Source organism: Cavia porcellus, unplaced genomic scaffold (assembly GCF_034190915.1).
Source record: "Cavia porcellus strain 051 isolate PalLab524CR breed Dunkin Hartley unplaced genomic scaffold, mCavPor4.1 scaffold_1, whole genome shotgun sequence".
Lineage (NCBI taxonomy): Eukaryota > Metazoa > Chordata > Mammalia > Rodentia > Caviidae > Cavia > Cavia porcellus.
In genome coordinates, this window is record NW_026947484.1 from 47410043 (window position 1) to 47428075 (window position 18033).

An 18033-nucleotide genomic window follows, 5' to 3' on the forward strand; every position below is an offset into this window, starting at 1 on the left:
ATTACTTATATGAATAAGATAACCTTGGCAGAACAAAATCTTCCTCCAGCTGCCATTCAGCAGACTGGCAAAGAACTTACGCATATTAACTTACACATATTAAACACAATACATAATTCTAGAAATATGAATTAAAAGCCAGGATAATTGGGTTTATTTCAACAGATGTCCACTCAGTACTCTCTAGGAATGCTTTCCAAGATGTGACCATGTTTTTTCCATGGATGACTACCGTCATGACAAATGTGCAGAATATCGTGACGATGATTTTCATCTCTTTTAGGGTATGTCTCTATGCCAGACTGTCGTCGTAGGCTCTGTAGTCATTCTTCTCTACTCTTCCAGAGCCTGCTATAATTTAGTGGTGATTACCATATCTCAGAATACATTAGAAAGTCCATTTAATTATGGCTGGGATAATCTTTCAGATAAGGTAAGTACCGACCACACATTGCCAATGTACAATTGGTAGTTGACAGTACAAGTGACATTTCAGTTGGCCTTATCTGGAACATTTTAGTGTTTGACTTACACTTTCATGGAATCTCTGACATCCATAATCATGCTTAAAGCTTTGCTTAAATATCTTCATTTACATGTAACAGTTGAAATCATTCTTCCAAGAGAACTTTTCACTTTTCTTATTGCAAATAATAGTGTAATAAACCTCCTGGTCATAAATCTAGTTTACTAAGTTATAAAAGGATGTTCCAGAAAAAAAGGATGATGTTTAAATATGTCTAGATTAATTGCCTAATATTAATACTGTTGAATACATGTCTTTAATTTATTAGTATAAAATTACCTCTCCCCTACCCAAGAACCACATAAAACCTGAATTCGTGTTGTAGTTTGAAAATGTAATGCGTTTCTTACAACATTGACATTAATAATTTTAATAACAGAAAAAAACCTTCCTCACTTCTTTGGTGTCCAGGAGCTTGATATAGTAATTCTGATTATTACCTTTCCTCTCGTCATCGCCTTCCTAAAAGTACAGTTTGACATAGCTGCAGATCACAGCTTTTTATTAACTTTGTACTGAATTCGAGGCAGCCAAGAGTACCCTTTTCCACTTATCTAAGGCGAAGGAATTTCCTGTGTGTTTCCATGTGGCAGAAGGTTTCACTCCTTTCCCCATTTCCCGCTCGCTACCTATGTGAGAATAGAACCAAGGGCAATAAGCACCTTAGACCCCAGAGCTTGTGTGATGTAACAGCCGAGCCAAGTGACTGGCCACGCTGTGCTTGTCCACGGGCCTCACTTCTGCTGCCCCAGGGCAGCAGCTGGAGTAGTCACTCCTCGGACTTAAGGGCCCCTAAGTGAGATGCTCCTTCTTATCCAAAGATTAAAATTACTGTCCATCAGTTGATGCATTAAGAGTTAGCAGCTTTTATCCTACTTAACATCAAAGCATGTGCTGTCCCTTAGAGGAAAGGTATCATTACATGAGAAAGCACATTTGAACTCTCTAAAGAGAAGCGAGGTAATTGCAGGTCGCGAGGCTTGTACATAAAGCAGGAGTCAAAACAGCTCTGCGGTCCTCTGTTCCAGGCTCATGTAGAAGACGTAAGTGGAGAAGACTACATAGTATTTGGAATGGTCCTCTTCCTGTGGGAACATGTACCAGCATGGTCAGTGGTACTGTTTTTCCGGGCACAGAGATTAAACCAGAATTTGGTATGATATCATAATATCCCCCAATGCTTGTTCTTATTTTTAAACAATATTGAATGTTTATATTGATTTCGTTTTGGAGCAAAGTTTAAAAATTATGATAGTCTAGCCTCCTTCCTTAGTTGAATAGCAAGCCTTCATCTACCTTCGAATATTCTGTCCTCAGGCTCCTGCTGGCATGATAAACAGTCACAGTTACAGTTCCAGAGCTTACTTCTTCGACAATCCGAGACGATATGATAGCGACGACGACTTGCCAAGACTGGGAAGTTCCAGAGAAGGAAGGTAGATGTAACAGCATCGTGTATCCTGATGGTACTGACATAGACAGAAAGGGCCAGATTTCAGTTTATCCCAAGTGTGGAGCAGATGGGATAAATAAATCCTAGAACCCCAGAGCTTAAGGTGATAGATTGTAAACATGTGGTGGGACCTCAGCTGTAAAGAACCACCATCTGACTCAAAGGCTGTATGTAGCATTACCTTTATTTGAGAAATGCCTTTGGGGTTGAAATGGCCCCATTTTGCTTCAGAACCCCTTGGTTCAGAACTGGGGAGGGGATAAGGTAGATGTATAGGGAAGGATGATTATTATACCGATTATGTCTGTTTCTGTATCCTTCGTCTGTTCCAAGTCCACAAAAGCACCCTAGATAAAACTCTTGGGAAGCTTGGATGCTCTAAGAACCCTTTCCAGCCCCTCCCATTCCAAAACCATTTAAGCCCTGAAGTCCAGCCTATGGTTAGCTATTCATCAGGGCAAAGAGAAAACCCTAAGGCACACTTAAGTAATTATTTCAGCTTGATGTAACGGTTGGTAATTTTACTTTCTTTTGGGGGGGAGTCTTTTTTTCATTTTTATCGGTACTGGGGCTCGAACTCACGACTGCCTGCTTGTAAGGCAGGTACTTATGCCGCTGAGCTAAGTCCCCAGCCCCTGGTAATTTTACTTTCTCTGGACTACTTAACTTGCTTTTTGAGCTGGTTTTTACCTGTGAGGCAGAGATGATAGTAGAACCTCTTATGTTTGTAGTGAGGATTAATGAGAATAGAAGAAGATATATAGACATCTTAGACTAAACCTTGTACATAATAAACACTGTATCATTTTACTATTATTATAGTAAATTCTACCCGTTCTAAGAGGCATGTATTCTTTTGTAATGTGTGATACAGATCAAAAATACTAGGTAAAACTCATTAAATTTTGTGGAAAGTTACTCTGTTGAGGAAGAGCCTATGTAGACATGGTACTGTATTTGATGCTGCTCAGAGTTCACTGACAGTGTGAAAGATGCCCGTGTTGCTCATCATGTCCTGATGAGCGCCATTCGGCTTCTTTGCCCTCTTTGTTGCAGTTTACCTAATTCGCAGAGCTTGGGCTGGTACGGCACCATGACCGGGTGTGGCAGCGACACCTACACGGTCACCTCCCACCTGAATGGACCCATGGCAGACACTGCGCCTTTGCTCTTTACTTGTAGTAATTTAGATCTGAACAATCACCATAGCTTATATGTGACACCACAAAACTAATGGCATTTCCCAGTCGCGAATCGAGACTCGTCTTTCATGAATGCGTCTATTCAATGTGTTTAAATTTCATCTGCATAAACACTGCACCTGAGAACGGAATCTGGAAAGGTGGCTGTGTGATGGAGAACACAGCTGTTTGTTTTGACCTCCACGCAATCAAGCAAAATGGACAGTTTGGAGTAAAAGAAAGATAAGATCTTAAGGCACTTGATTTCCTCCAGACAGCCTGACTTTGGAACGTCAATTGCATATTTGCACTTTTATCTGTGTTCTGACAGAGTACACGGCAGTGCCCAAAGTCATACTCCAGTGTTCACACTGGAATATTCTTGTACACCAAATTGGAAGGCATTTTTTTTCTACGAAAAGCAAAGCCTATATTTTCATTGGTGTACTGTGTCCAGAATCCTTCCCTAAGTAAGTTTTAGAGTGTGAGTAGTGCACAGTTAAAGCATAAACATGTATCATCATCCTCAAAAACCTACTAAAACATGTAATTACTGAAGACAGTTCTTTGAAGCATGGTTTTAAAATACTAATTGAAAGTATTCAATCATTTTAAATAAATGGTAGTAGTAACCCTTTACAGTGATGAGCAGCAGTGTTCTTTGGAAAGCCACAGTGATTTCTTCACAAGGAAAATAATAGCAGTGAAAATTGTGGCTACTTTGAGTAGGATTGGTCAAGTGATTCTTTTGTATGATTAAGATATACAGTACATAGTAGTTTAAGCATGATTATTCAAGAAAGCAATAGTGATTTTCACATAGGGAGATTTTGGTAGATACTTCTTGGGACTAAACAAGTTTTCATGAAAGGTACAATTCTAAGTTAAAACAGAAATACATTTTCAAAAGCATTAGATTTATCTGAAATACAATGTAACTGATTTTACCCATTGAATCAGGATTGTCCTCAGGTAAATTAAGTCATGGTACATTATTGTAGTGAACTAAAGTGCAATACTTTGTAAGACATATATATATAATTCCTTTAGTTTTGTTTTATACCTTCAATTTGGGCAAAGCCAAAATAAACCAAAATCAAATTAATTCTAGCATTGAATTAATTGGGCAAACATAAAAATGTACAAACTTGGTACATATAAAACCAGAAACAATAGTGAATACTTCTACAAATACATTAAAACTGTCTTAAATTTCCTACCCCGTAATTCATATATATGGTAGGCTAAGACAAAACAGAATTTTAAAATGCACTTTCTACCAATGTCTATATGGAAGTAGATGCTGAATACCTCAAGATGCCAAGAAAAAAGGCAACATTTAAAGTTGTCAAAATGTGTTTAAAGATAATCATAAAATTCTTTGCTATCTGTCTTCAAAACTGGAACTAATAGAATTATCCTATCTTCTACTTTGATTAGTTGTTTTATTTCTATTTTTACTTAAAATATGTCTCAGCTTTTTAATAACTGATACATAAAGTTTAAAAGTAACATCAGAAAAGTTTAACAGTAGGTAAAATGAAATAAAAAATGAAATTGTTAATGCTGTTTTGGGTGGTTGATACAAAGCAAAATAAATTCTTTTTATGATTCAAAGGACTTTAAATTCAATCAGAAGCATACTAATAGTTATAAGTGTTATCTGGAATTTGTTTATAAAAAGCTCATTGTAACCAAATTACTCAAAATTTTACAGTACAGGAGTTAACTATGATATTGATAACAGTATTTTTTACAAGTTTTTTCAGTTACTAATTTCTTTTGGAATGCACCTATTTATTTTACTGATGATGATATCTATCTAGAGATGGGTCTGAAAAGATCTGTATATTCTTTGGTAATCCATGGGTTCAAGGTGATAAATTTTTTCTAATAAAACCTCCTAAATGAAGTTCCTATTTGTCCAGATAAAGATTACTTTAAAATTGTTTTTCATACAAAACAACTTAGTTCCTTTTAGCTGTATTAGTTGATTGTACTAAATTTGAGATTTGTGAATTTATAACTAGGGTACCTAAATTCTTGCATTTGTCTCCTTATACACATCTCACACAATAGCTCACCAAAGGAAAAAAAAAAAAGATAAAACTCTGGCCCAATTTTTGCTTAAAAATTCCAAAGCACTAGGAGCACTTTAAGTTTGGTCGCAAAAGAAGTTGTTTATAAAATCAAAGGGCTACCAATTCCCTGTCCACCCTGCACTGAAGCACACGATGACAATTTCACACCTTCCTTTTGTGTTAATTTATGAAGTGGATCTCATTGCTTCCATGTGTATCTCTACAGTGATTAGCTATATTTGTTTTTATAACTTCAGTTAGTTGGCCATGAACTTTGAAACTCTTACCACTCATTCTAGCTGGTTGTAGTTTTATGGAAGATGTAATTTACAGCACTAGTGGGTTTTTTATGCATAGCTGCCTTTTTATTGTTTAACAGTGTTCCTCAGCTATATAATCAGTTCCCAACTGGTTGTAAAAGTATAGCTGAGGCCAATGAATGTATTTGTTTGTTGTTTCCCTTAATTGTAACAAAACACTACTGTTAAAAATAAAAGTGTTTGTGCTTTTATTTGAATGTCTGGTTTCCTGAATCTCCTTTAATGGGCTCTACTGAGTTTATATTACACAGGTTAAGGACCTGGTGTTACTATAGGAAAAAAATATCAAGTTACAAAGACTAGTTTGCTTTGATGGTCTCATCACATCTGAGTGTCACAGACACCAACTTGATAGGGAATGCCTTACACTTTTAAAATATCAATGTTACTAGAAAGCACATAATTAGTCAAGAATTAAGCTACAAAAACCCTTGTATAATTTATACCATCACCCTCTTTTTCCTTTAGAATCTTAAACAAGAATCCACACATGCAGCATACCCTAACTACTTTTTATTATTGAAGAAGCTCCTCAGTGATGCTGCCATTGCCAAGGAAGATCCCTTCCAAAGCCCACCAAAACCACAACATAATTTGAATATAACTTCAGCTTCATTGATTTCAAAAAGCCTCCAAGTCTTTGGAGTCTACTGACCTTTGCTGTGAAGTAAGGGAGTGAAGATATGACTTCTAATAAAGTTGTCACTTTAAAAGCAGTTTATTCAACAAATATTTATTAAATGTTTATATGCCAAAAAGTATGCTATAGAGATGCCAAAGTAAACAGATTTTTTTTTCCTGCTCTTGAGGAGCTCACACTCTAATAAAGGAGATCTCTCAAAACAAAAATAATATAGTACAATAAGTGATTCAGTAGAGGTAGGTTGTAATTACAGTGGTGACACAAAAGTTAGATTCTCTTGAATGAAGGAGGGGAAATTTCAGATCAGATGCTGATGCTGAACCTGCAAGGATGCATGGAATTTTCTGGTGGAAAGGATAGCTAGGACACGATGTAAAAAGTACAGTATCCATCTAGGTACGGAGAGCTGGCTACACAGGCATCTGAAAGACTGAGTCTGCTTTATTAGAACCTTGGGTGGGGAAAACAAATGAAAAGACCTTGTGTAACAAGCTAAGAACTCCGGCTGTCTCCAGGCAGTATATGAGGTCACGAAAGGGTGTTAAGCCAAGTAACATTTCCAGAGTGCATCTAGGGGGCCTAATCTAGTGACATTGTGGAACCATGAGATAGGTTATAAGGAGACAGGTTCATGTAGTCCTTCTGGAACCCGCAATGAAAATGCAACAGCAGAGTTGCATGTATCAGAAAGATAGACACAAAATCAACAGAACTTAGAGCTAAGGCAAGGCGAGGAATGAGCTGAGAAAATCGTGGTCCTGAAATTAAAGTGTAAGAAACACAGGCACAAGAGTAGGTGTGAGAGAACATGTGAAGACACATATAGTGTACACTGATTATGACACAACAATGAAAAAGCCTGATAACATTTAAGGAATCAAGGAAAAGGCCAAAAATAAGAGGTTTAGGAGCAAACAACATACAAAGTGATCAGAAGTTGGGGTTATTTGTTTTCAGTTTTTAGTGGAAACTAGTCAGAAAAGGAAATGGCTTGTGAGCTGAAATGTAGATTTAGAATTAGGGTTTTAGACTTTGCAGGTAAGGACTGATAAGGACACAGGGCTAAACGCCAGCTTTTAGTTAAGGAGCAAGTGAGAGGTGGCAAAGTGAGGAAAGACTGGCACTGGTAGGCGACATCTGAAGGCCAGGGAGGTATATACACAATTCCCATTAAGCCATTACCACTTTTCCAGAGTACAAATGTCCTTAAAGTTTTATACACACTGATCACTCAAGAGTCTACAAGAGGACCTGACTTAATTAGCAAGTTAATGGCTTTCTTCTCTGCCCTATTCAGAGAAAATGAGTGGAAAAAAGAAAACAGGATGCTTATTGTTAAACTTCACTCTGTAATTATTCATTTAAAATACACTAAAAGCATATTACATCCATTCAACAAATATTTATTGGATAACAACGATGGTGCTTGGCACCATACCAGGCCTTAGGGACACAGACAAAAAAGTATTTCGCAGTGTGAAGTGGCAGTTCTAAAATGTTACATAAACAAACTCTGATTTACTAATAATGTGATATCTCACCATGTTTTACCTGCTCAGACATATGTAAAGAAGGTACATAATTTTGAGGTATACAATTTTTTCCCCTACAATCACTATGCGATATGTATTCTTAACCTGTTCAAATATTTTATTAGAATTTCCACTAATAAAAACCTCCCAAAATTATAGCTCAGTTGTACAGAGGCAAAAGAAACTAATTTCATTAAAACATTAACTTCATAAAAAATAAAAATTATATACTCTAAGACTATAGAAATCAAACATAAAAAGAACAACTAAACTAAAAAAGAACTTTAGATTGCAACTGGAAATGATTCCATTTTAAGACTTACAGAATTGCAGTAGGGATTTTTTTCTGAGAAAACAATTTTTAGAAAATTAACATTACATGGCGTATTTAGGATTAGAGGGGCATGATATGTGTAGCTGACTTTCAGATGATCAAAGGAAAAAGCATGGAGCGAGAGCATAATAGACAAAGCAAATGTGAACAACTGGTGAATCAGTAGAAGTCCTTTGTACTATTTTTGAAACTTTTCTGTAAATTTTATATTATATAAAAATAAAAGGGCTCCCCAAATTTTCACTCATTATTAGGGAAACTACTATGATAATATATATTCTATTCAGCTTTTTACAATGCTTCCAAATCTCCTGTGCCTTTAAATTGTTCTCAATTTGACATGCTGAAACAACCTACTTGAAATAGCAATTTAACTCTAAAAGTGATGTTTTCCATACCAACATACTTTAGGGTTGTCAAATAACGCACAGGACCTTCAGTTAAAATTTGAATTTCAAACAAATAATGAGTAATTTTTCTATAAGTATGTTTCAAATACCGCATGCAACATATTTTAAACTAGTTGTTTATGTGAAATTCAATTCTAAGTGGGCATTCTGCATTTTTACTTCCTAAATCTGACAACTCTGAACGTACTGAAAACTTCTGCACAGAAGTATTGTCCCTAGTATTGTCCTATTAAACACTTGTCACATTTGCCACAGTTTCATCTTTATTACATCTTCTCACACAAAACTCTAGTTTGAGACTTAAAACATCATCCACCTGATTCAGCATAAAAGAATCTAATAATCCTTTTAGTCAATATTAAACTTTAAAATTTGTACCACATTATCAAAGTATTCTATTCACAATAATATTAAACATAGACAGGACAATTTAAAAAATGTTTACTTAAAACAATATAATTTTCCTCTTATAAAAGCAGCTTAATATAAAATGTCTGTCATTCTGTCATTGCTGTTACACCTTTGAATGAGTTCCACTCTTTGGCCTCCGTTTCCCAGAAACAGGCTTATTTCAAGTCACTGTCCTTAATGAACACTGTGTAACAAGTTCCTGAAGTTTTGTAATTCTTTCACACTTGTAGAAATTCTGAAATCAAAATGTATTTCACTTAAAAACCATCTTAAATGTTCTGTGGAAATAACTCAGTTTGCATCTTTAGAGCACAGAAAAATTTAAAATTGATTTACATACATTTTCATTTACTGAAGTAAATTATTTTAATGTATTTTACTTAATATGGTAAAAGTATAAAAGTATTAAAATATACACATGTGAAATAGATATTGAAACATTTATGTACTTTTATAACCGTGTTCATTTACTTCATACTAAAATACATGAGTAGTATAAAATACATAAATATGAGTATTAAAATGCTAAGGCATTTTAAGTGTAATATATTCATATGCTTAAGATTCAAGTCTGTAACAGTTAAGACTAGAAACAAACATTAAAATACATATTTTAAATATTCACAAGTATACAAATACTTTAAAATAATATGCTGTTATTTAGTACATATGCAAAGAGTCAAAGCTATTGGTCTAATAAAGAGAATGTAAATGAATGTGTAATCAAAATACCACGAAATTGTATAAAAAGTAAAGTTTATTCCTTGTTATTTGGGGCAGGGTTATGTCTGATTTTAAGTGCACTTTAGCTGCGCTCTCCAGCCTGTGAAAGCAGCAGAAAGGCAGTGAAATGTAAGCGTCACGCTGCTGGGAGCTCTAGAAGGGAAATAACCATGCTGGCCACTTATTCCAAGGCCAAAATACTAAACCACACGTTTTTAAGTGAAGAAACACAGGTCTTAAAAATAATGTTAATACTGGGAGCCAGAGATGCATCTCAGTGGTAGATAACTTCCCTAGTGTGCGTAGAGCCCTGCTTCAACCCCCAGCCCCACAAAAGTATTTTTAAGGAGTTTTATGAATCTCAGCATTCCTTCCACTGAGGAGCCAGAATGAAGCATATCTATAGACAAATTTATACACCACCGCTGGTCCTGGGAGAACCCACGGAGCACCAAGCTGCACCTCCAGTCCTGTGCGGCTGGCAAAGGCCTCACTGAGTTGCCCCAGCTGGCCTCAGACTTTGGCTTCCCCTTCTTCATCCTCCCAAGTGTCTGGGACTACAGGTGTGCACATCACACCCATCGTATCCTCAGAGTTTCTGATGTATGTTCCTTATTTCGTACTTCCTGCCAATCATTTTTGCAGGAAATAAGCATTTTAAGAATTATTAATACTTTTCTATAATGGTGAGTTCACAGAGAAACCTATATATACACCTATATTAAACAACATGATTTTTCTAGACCTTCAAAAATAATGGACTGCACCAAAAAATGCTTTTAAACAATTATTAAAAATGTATAATTCAGCTCAGTGGCATAAGCACCTGCTTTGCAAGCAGGAAGTCGGGAGTTCGATCCCCCGTACCGAGAAAAACAAAACAAACAAACAAACAAACAAATGTATAATTCAATAGGTGAATACTAGTATCCAATCTATAACTTACTCAAGAAATAAGAATCAATAGATGAAAAATCATCTAATAATAGTATGTGTCAACATACTTGAGGTATTTCATAAGATCATATAATTCTCTAAGATTATTGCACTAAAAAAGCTGTTTTTTACCTAATTTCACCTGAGAGTACAGATGTTGCATTAGATTTACTTAGCTGGCAGAAAAAGTCCACATTCAAACTAACCTTCCAAATGCATTAAATAGTGACACAATTTCTTGTCTAGTTAGATGAAATTCATAACTGGGTCCACTTTCTGGCATATTTGCTATCAATTTCTCAGAAAATAAGATCTTCAGAGCAGTACCCAAACCTTGAGTCTGTAACAGAAATAGGAAAATTAAGAAAATTCATGCAAAGGGTCAATGAGAAGTAAAAATGAGCTTGATTTGCTTACCTGAAGCTTTCCCCACAGCCGACATTTAAAACAACCAACACAATCCATGATCCTTGAAATATTTCTAAAATGCAGCCGAAAGTCCTCCTAAAAACAATTTACAAAGTTTTGTTAAGATGTGCTGTGTAGCCAGGGATTTAGTTCCGTGGCTCAAATGCCTGCCTGGTAAGCGCAAGGTCCTGAGTTCGATCCCCAGTACCAGAGGGGGACGGGGGAGAGATGTGCTGTGTAGGCCTAGGGATGCATGCAGCTCAGTGGTACAATGCTTGCCTAGCATATGCAAGGCGCTGGGTTCAACCCCCAATACGAAAAAAAAAAACAAGATGTAATATATAGTCATCTAGTAAGTATTTTCTGAGTGCCTTCTATGTATTTAAGACTGGGCAAGATACTATAGTACCAATAACAGAAAAGAACTAACATTTATTGAGTGTCTCCTTCACACCAGTCTCTACAGTACAACTGTATTTCCTCATCACCCAAATTTTAAAAAGTAACTATTACTATAAGCTACCCCTTGTGGATTAAAAAAAGACTCAGAGAAATTAGGAGCCTTACCTAACCTCCCACTGAGCACACAGCAAACTCAGAACCCAGGCCTGCCTGACTGCAAAGCCAAACCGTCTGCCAAAACGTAAAAAAACAACTGAGCTGAGGAGCCCTACTGTATGTAATTATTAACTACCCATCCGCTGTGGCAGGACAGGAGTTAGAAGACACTATTTGCCAAAACAGAGAAAGGGAGGGATAAAAGGAGCCAAAGCTCTGGTTTCACAATAGTTAAGTTACAGTTCTCCTTTTTGCGGTTAATTAGGTAAAAGCAGATTTTCTCATTATTAGTAGTAACATAATTATTACTACGAAAATACTCTAAATACTATAAACATCCATGTACCCACCACCAGGTTTTAGAAAGAAACCATTCCAAGTACAATGAAGCTCACCATGCGTCCCTCTAAACCGCTGTATCCCATCCTCCGCTGTTATGCTGAACTTGGGTTTCCTGCTCCTTGTTTGTCTGTATTTACTACACAGTCATATATCCAGGCACATTGGGGTACTACATTGCTTATAACAGAGGCATCTGGCTCACCCAAAAGTAGTCTATGGCCTTGAGGAACAAGAAATAAAAAGAAGGGAGGCCAAGAACACATCCTCCTTTTACTACAGAGGGAATTATTAATTGATTCTCCAAGGAATTCACTCTGTCCTGGACCTAAGAGTGGAACCCTAAGCTTCCAGAATTTTAAGCAGAAAAGCAACATTCCAGATATAACACCAATTATCCCACTTGGTCTATAATTTAAAAAGCATAAAATGTGCTAAAGTATACAGGGACTCAAAGAGAGGAAAACAGGACCACAGGTCCAGCACTGAATAAACAATCAAAGACTGGCATCCACTCCACTCAAAACGGTCCTAAGTTTCTTTTGGAGATAGACTTTCTCCTGATGCTGCATTTAGCTTGAGACTCGGAAACAGCCATAACATGGAAAAGATTTGTAATAAGATCCTAGATCTTTTAGTTCACAGAAATCCCAAACTATAAATATTGTTTCCACATATTAATATTCGCTGTGCTGTTCAGTAAAAAATAATCTAATTTGAAGTCTACTATTCAAAAACACTATCCATTATTATTCCAGATAGATGTCATGATTTAAGGTGTCCTTTAAACTAGTGTTTTGACCTCGGCTTAAAGAAAAATCACACTTCAAACGGTAATAAGGTGACTATAAAGCACATGTCCGCATCCTGCAAGCTATACAGACCTCTAGAGTATTTAATAGCTGTTGTTAAGTCTACAAAATCCATATTAAGATTACATAGAGATAGAATAAATACTTCCCACATAGGATCTATAAATATCCAAATGAATATAAATGAGCAATAAAATACAACTTTTACTTTAAGCTATTACCGACTGCATAGTGGCTTTTGGGCAATTATATATTTTCACGATCAATAGATACTAAAAATATACTCATGGGGAAAAGCTTTAAAAGTGTTTGACGTTAAGAGATTCTAACACTTGTAAAGGCTGAATGCCTGAGTTCTAGAAGATCACGCTTGTTTCATACACTGTCTAATTCAGTATTCAGATCCATGGTAATTCAGTCCTCTGAGGGTGGCAGTTCTTGGGTCAATCTTTACATGCCATGTATAGAAAGCACGTATGCTTGCTTTCAGCAGCCTGGTCAACACTGTAAAATTCAAACTAGTGCAAAAATAGCATCCATCTTCTGCCTGAGTGACCATAATAGGCTGGAACCAAATGGGCTACATTATGAGAACTGGAGAAAATCCCCAACTCCCATAAATAACAATTACAGTAAATAACCTGAGTTTATCTTGGTTATCTCAGAAAATTTAGGATCCTCAAAATAAACAGAACCTAACAGACTGACAGATTCTCCTTGTACAGATGTAGTTTTAGGTCACCATTTTATTTTTCTATTATAAAGAAATGAGGTCCCACACTGTCGCTCATGTTCACCTCAAACTCCTGGGCTCAAGCGAACGCCTCTACCTCAGCCTCTGGAGCGGCTGGGACAACAGGTGTGTATAACCACAGCCAGCTTTTCAGTTATTTTTACTATGGTTATTTGGCACAATAATGAAATGTACTGTGGTTATATCCTGTGATCTATACTCAGAGAAATCAACTGGCCAGTCTCATCCAAATTTTCAAATGTCTTTGTACGTCTTCAAGCAAGACCCTACTCTATTTTTAACTGAACACTATACATCTCTCTCAGGTAAATCCTCTATTTCTAGTCATATATTGAGTATAAAGAAATTACAATTAGATTTTTTAAATGAGTTTATAAATATGACTGTTCAAATCAATGATGTTTACCACAAAGTACTTTTAGACACAAAAAAAGGAAATCTCTGATGTTCATGTGCTTTTTTTTTTAACTTCTTTTCTCTAAAATTAGGTTCAGAAAAATTCTGTCAGATAAAGACTGCATAAACTTCATAGAACATCAAAGCTAAGCACTTGGGAGTTTTGATCAAATTAAAACATTGTGAGAAATATTTCTAATTTGCAAGATCTAAAAAGGGCTTATACCAAAACACTCTCCAATAAACCAGCAAGTGAACTAAAAATAAGGCACATATTGAAAATAGTAGGCAAAAAATAAGTCTTATTGCAACATCTTCCCCCTCACTTTCCAGTTCCTGGAAGCTGTTTGGGAGATTATATAAGCACTGAGGTATGTTTTTATAGCAAAAATGCTTTAAGTAGGAGATAGATGAGAGGGCAGGAATAACTATTACCTAACAGCTCTTTCTTTTAGGCAGGCTGCCTAAAATCAATTTCTTCATCACGGAAAGAAACCAAGAATAAGAAGAAGATAGTTATAAATATTCCAATAAAATCAGATCAAGCCCATGGTAGTAAGGGCCTATTCCCTTTACTGACCAATAGTCTGGTAAAGACAACAGTAATATAATTTTACTCAGCTTCCCAAATAATCTCGAAATCTCAAGGGCAAGAGGTGTGTCTCCCTCTAATGGCAAATACCACATTCCACACACAGTGTTCAATCAGTCTTCCTAAGAATATTTTATCTTTATAGCATCTGGCGGCAACTGTACTCACTAGTCTTAGCTGAGGTCAGACCCCTCTTACGCCAGCAATGACCAGACCCCTCCACTCAGTGAGGCATCAGGTCTGTCCTCATCAGGCCCGTCCTCCCCACAGCCACGTGCTGTCATCGGGACTGCCTCTAACTCTCGGGGTGTAAACTGGCTGGCAAAACGCCTCTCAGCACCTGCTCCTCAGAGACGCCATCTTTTAATTTAACCAATGCCATTTTCAGAAATTTCTCCAGCAACAGGGCAGGCTAATACTGCCACTTATGTTCTAATTTATAAACACTATTTATTCATAAAGCCATCAATGTGAAAGCCATCTACACAGGACACAGTAATACACAGCTTATTATTTTGTGTTGTAGGAATTTTTGTTTTGCTTTGCTTTTAAGATTTTTTTTTCTTGGTGCTGAGGACAAACCCATGGCTTCAAGCGTGCTAAGTAGGTGTCTACCATGGAGCTCCACCCTAGGTGTCTAGCTGTTATCTTGAACATAATACAAACATAAGATATATTCTTGAACATAATGCATACTCCCTCTTATGAGAAACACATGAATTTATATATATAGCTGCATTGTATTAATCAGTTTATATCTAATAATTAAGTTAAAATAATTACCTTTAGTTTTTGGGCTTCTTTTTTATCCCCAGCAAAAAGTGAGTTCTCATCAAAATGCAAAGGAAATGACCTACATTTTAGGAAAAAAAATATTTTTGTGCATTATAAATATTAAAAGCTCTGCTAATACAATATTTTGCTGGCTAATGGTAAATAATACAGAGCAGAAAACAGTTAAAACCATTTGATGCAAACAAATTATTTTCTCAAATAAATGCTAACTGCACAACATAGTAGAGGTTTAGCCCCAAACTCAATCTGTTCACCTAAATAAAGAAATAATGCAAGTGTCACATACTAAAAATATGTCTCCTGGGCTGGGGATTTAGCCCAGTGGCATAAGCGCCTGCCTGGTAAGGGTGAGGTCATGAGTTCAATCTCCCATTAAAAAAAAAAAAAAGTCTCCTGAAAAGTTAAAAATGTGTATTTTTGGTATATGGATCAAAATAAAAACAAAACTGAACCCTGAAAGTTCCATGAGCAGAACTCACTTTTAATTATTTTCAAATAGTTTTCCTTTTTCTACATAAATATTTAAGGGTTTTTTTTTTTTGGTGCCCAGGTTCAAACTCATGACTTTGCACAAGCCAGGTGGATGCTTGTGCCACTGAGCTAAATCCTCAACACTAAAAATTTGATTTCAGATACCATCTAGATGCTACATCTATTAATGTGTAAGGTGTAATATAACTTACTTGATTTCATGAAGTATTTCAAGAAGTAACATTTTGTTTTCTCCATCCTGAATTTTATTTCCAGTGAAAAGCTGAAAATCTGGGCGCTCAAAAAATGGTAACACTTTAGATAAAGCCCTTAATTCAATTAAATAGAGAAAATACAAGTTCTTAAGCCTTCTTGGGCCCTCTCCTTCAGTCAGAATCGCATCAAACCGCTGCTGAAACTCTGTAATGTTGTGTCCCCACTTTGTTTCCAGCCAGGTATCTAGGAAGAAAAAAAATTAAAAACTAAATTTTACTTCAATTTCCTTAAATTTTTACTTAAATTTTTATTTTATTATATTAGGTTATTTATACTTATAGACGTTAATTTTATTTTGTATGTGTGTGTGTTATCTCCAAGAAAATTGGCTTTTATAATTTACTTTTTAAAAATTCTGTATTAATATTTTTATCTTCTAGAACTCAGCCTTAAAAGCAAAACTGAATTCACTGTTTTACTGAGAAAGTTATAATCAAAATCACATTTCTCACTATCAACATTCATAAAATCAAAGTCTACAAATGAAAAATTACTATTTGAAATTATTAACAAGTTTAAAGGATTATTTCAAATCAAAGTTGTTCTTTTGTTCCCAAGAAGCAGAATCCTCTAATTCTCAGAAGACATATTTATAGATGAAAATTAAGCATGGCCTCATTTATCAACAGTATTCCTGAAGCATAAAGAACAGCAGAAAATGCTTCCCCTAAGCTAGCACTTAGGCTCTGATGTCATAACTAATAACAAACTGCTGTTAGGAGCTGGTTTAATTCCCATATCAAAAGAAAATAACATTTCCAAAGTGTCATTTTAAGCAATTGCTTAAAAGAAGGTAAGGAATTAATAATATGCTGAGCTATTCAACTGTATCTACAGTTCTCATATTCCTGATTACTACCATTTAAGAAAGGGTTTTTACAGCCTAATATTCAGGGAGCTCTGTCTTTCCCCATTCAGATAAACACCACGACGGATTTAAGAATGCCTGAAAATAAGTGTGAAGAGGTAAATAAAAGTAAACACCACCTACCTTGTAAAAGATACCTTGCACTCAAATGCACATTAATGCTTGCATGTAAGCCAGATATAAGTCTGTAAAATGCTCTTTTTTCAACACAGAGGCCTGAAAGTCAATGATTTAGAAATAAAATTTCATATGTAAATCTTGTAGATTAATTTCATGATTTTAAAAGTGAAAAACATTTCTAATTACCTTCTAGCCAACTGTAAAATGTGTTCTCTGAAAGGAAAAATAAGTCACAAGTTCATAAAAATGCCAAGAAGTTTTCCAAAGTGTTAAGCTACATTACAGAAAATCTATCCCAATATTTTAAAGATTACTTAACCTAAAGGTTCCAATCTGATGTGCAGTTTCTTCAAAGGAAGAAGCCAAGAAATGATACAGACGCAGCTAAGCGCCATCTGCGCGCACACTGGGAGTGGCCTTGGCGCTGCCTGTGGCAGCCAGGGGCTCGAAGTGTTCCATAGTGCCAACATAGAGAATTTAAACAGTAAGGCACTCAAAAATGGGAAAATACTCAGCCTAGGGAGCAGTTCATGCTACGAAAATTAAAGACTCATTATATGCTTTTTAAATCAGAAAAAATAAAAATTATAAAATAGCATTAGAGGCATATTATTTCTACACGGCAGATTGTATTTCATCCCATTCACTATTTCAAAAGAGCAATTTATAGAATTGTTACAGAAATTGATTCTCTCTTACATTGTAAGCCCTAATAAGATCAGTTTTAATAGACTTCAAAATTGTTTTTAGAACTGGAAGTAACTAAAAATAAGGATAGCAAAAAATTTTAGAAAGATGATTATATTACATCTTTTTTATTTTATCAAACTCACGACTGTGCGATTGCAAGGCAGGCGCTTATGCCGCTGAGCTTAATCCCCAGCCCGATTATACTACAATTTAAACATCTAAATAAAAATGTACAGTATTGTCTAAGTTAATAGGATAGAATACCACATAATATGGTGTAGTTAACATGGTAAAATAACAACTATGAAAATGACAAAAATTTAGAATATAACAATTCTGCATGTACAAGAAAATGTTTTGTTTGGAATATATAAAATATGTAAGAAACCATAACTAGGCAAAGA

General features: G+C 35.6%; 2 protein-coding genes across 3 annotated transcripts in view; one reads left to right on the forward strand and one right to left on the reverse strand.

Moving 5' to 3' along the window:
• Positions 1–5758, forward strand: part of Gpr137c (G protein-coupled receptor 137C) — a 61520-nt gene extending 55762 nt beyond the window's left edge. Inside the window, exons 4-7 of one of the 2 annotated variants that reach the window (XM_003471827.5) lie at positions 284–433; positions 1555–1680; positions 1844–1962; positions 3036–5758. In XM_003471827.5, the coding sequence (XP_003471875.1) occupies positions 284–433; positions 1555–1680; positions 1844–1962; positions 3036–3213 (573 nt within the window). In that variant the 3' untranslated portion in view covers positions 3214–5758. The remainder of the gene's footprint in view (positions 1–283; positions 434–1554; positions 1681–1843; positions 1963–3035) is intronic. The other variant, XM_063247746.1, reaches the window with a different exon arrangement.
• A 520-nt stretch (positions 5759–6278) lies between these two features.
• The window catches only part of Ero1a (endoplasmic reticulum oxidoreductase 1 alpha), a 43264-nt gene continuing 31509 nt past the window's right edge, over positions 6279–18033 (reverse strand). The window contains exons 10-16 of the mRNA XM_063247752.1: positions 17126–17152; positions 16943–17035; positions 15888–16134; positions 15193–15262; positions 10968–11054; positions 10757–10890; positions 6279–9126 (exon numbers count right to left, since the gene is read on the reverse strand). Of these exons, the coding sequence (XP_063103822.1) occupies positions 9066–9126; positions 10757–10890; positions 10968–11054; positions 15193–15262; positions 15888–16134; positions 16943–17035; positions 17126–17152 (719 nt within the window). The 3' untranslated portion in view covers positions 6279–9065. The remainder of the gene's footprint in view (positions 9127–10756; positions 10891–10967; positions 11055–15192; positions 15263–15887; positions 16135–16942; positions 17036–17125; positions 17153–18033) is intronic.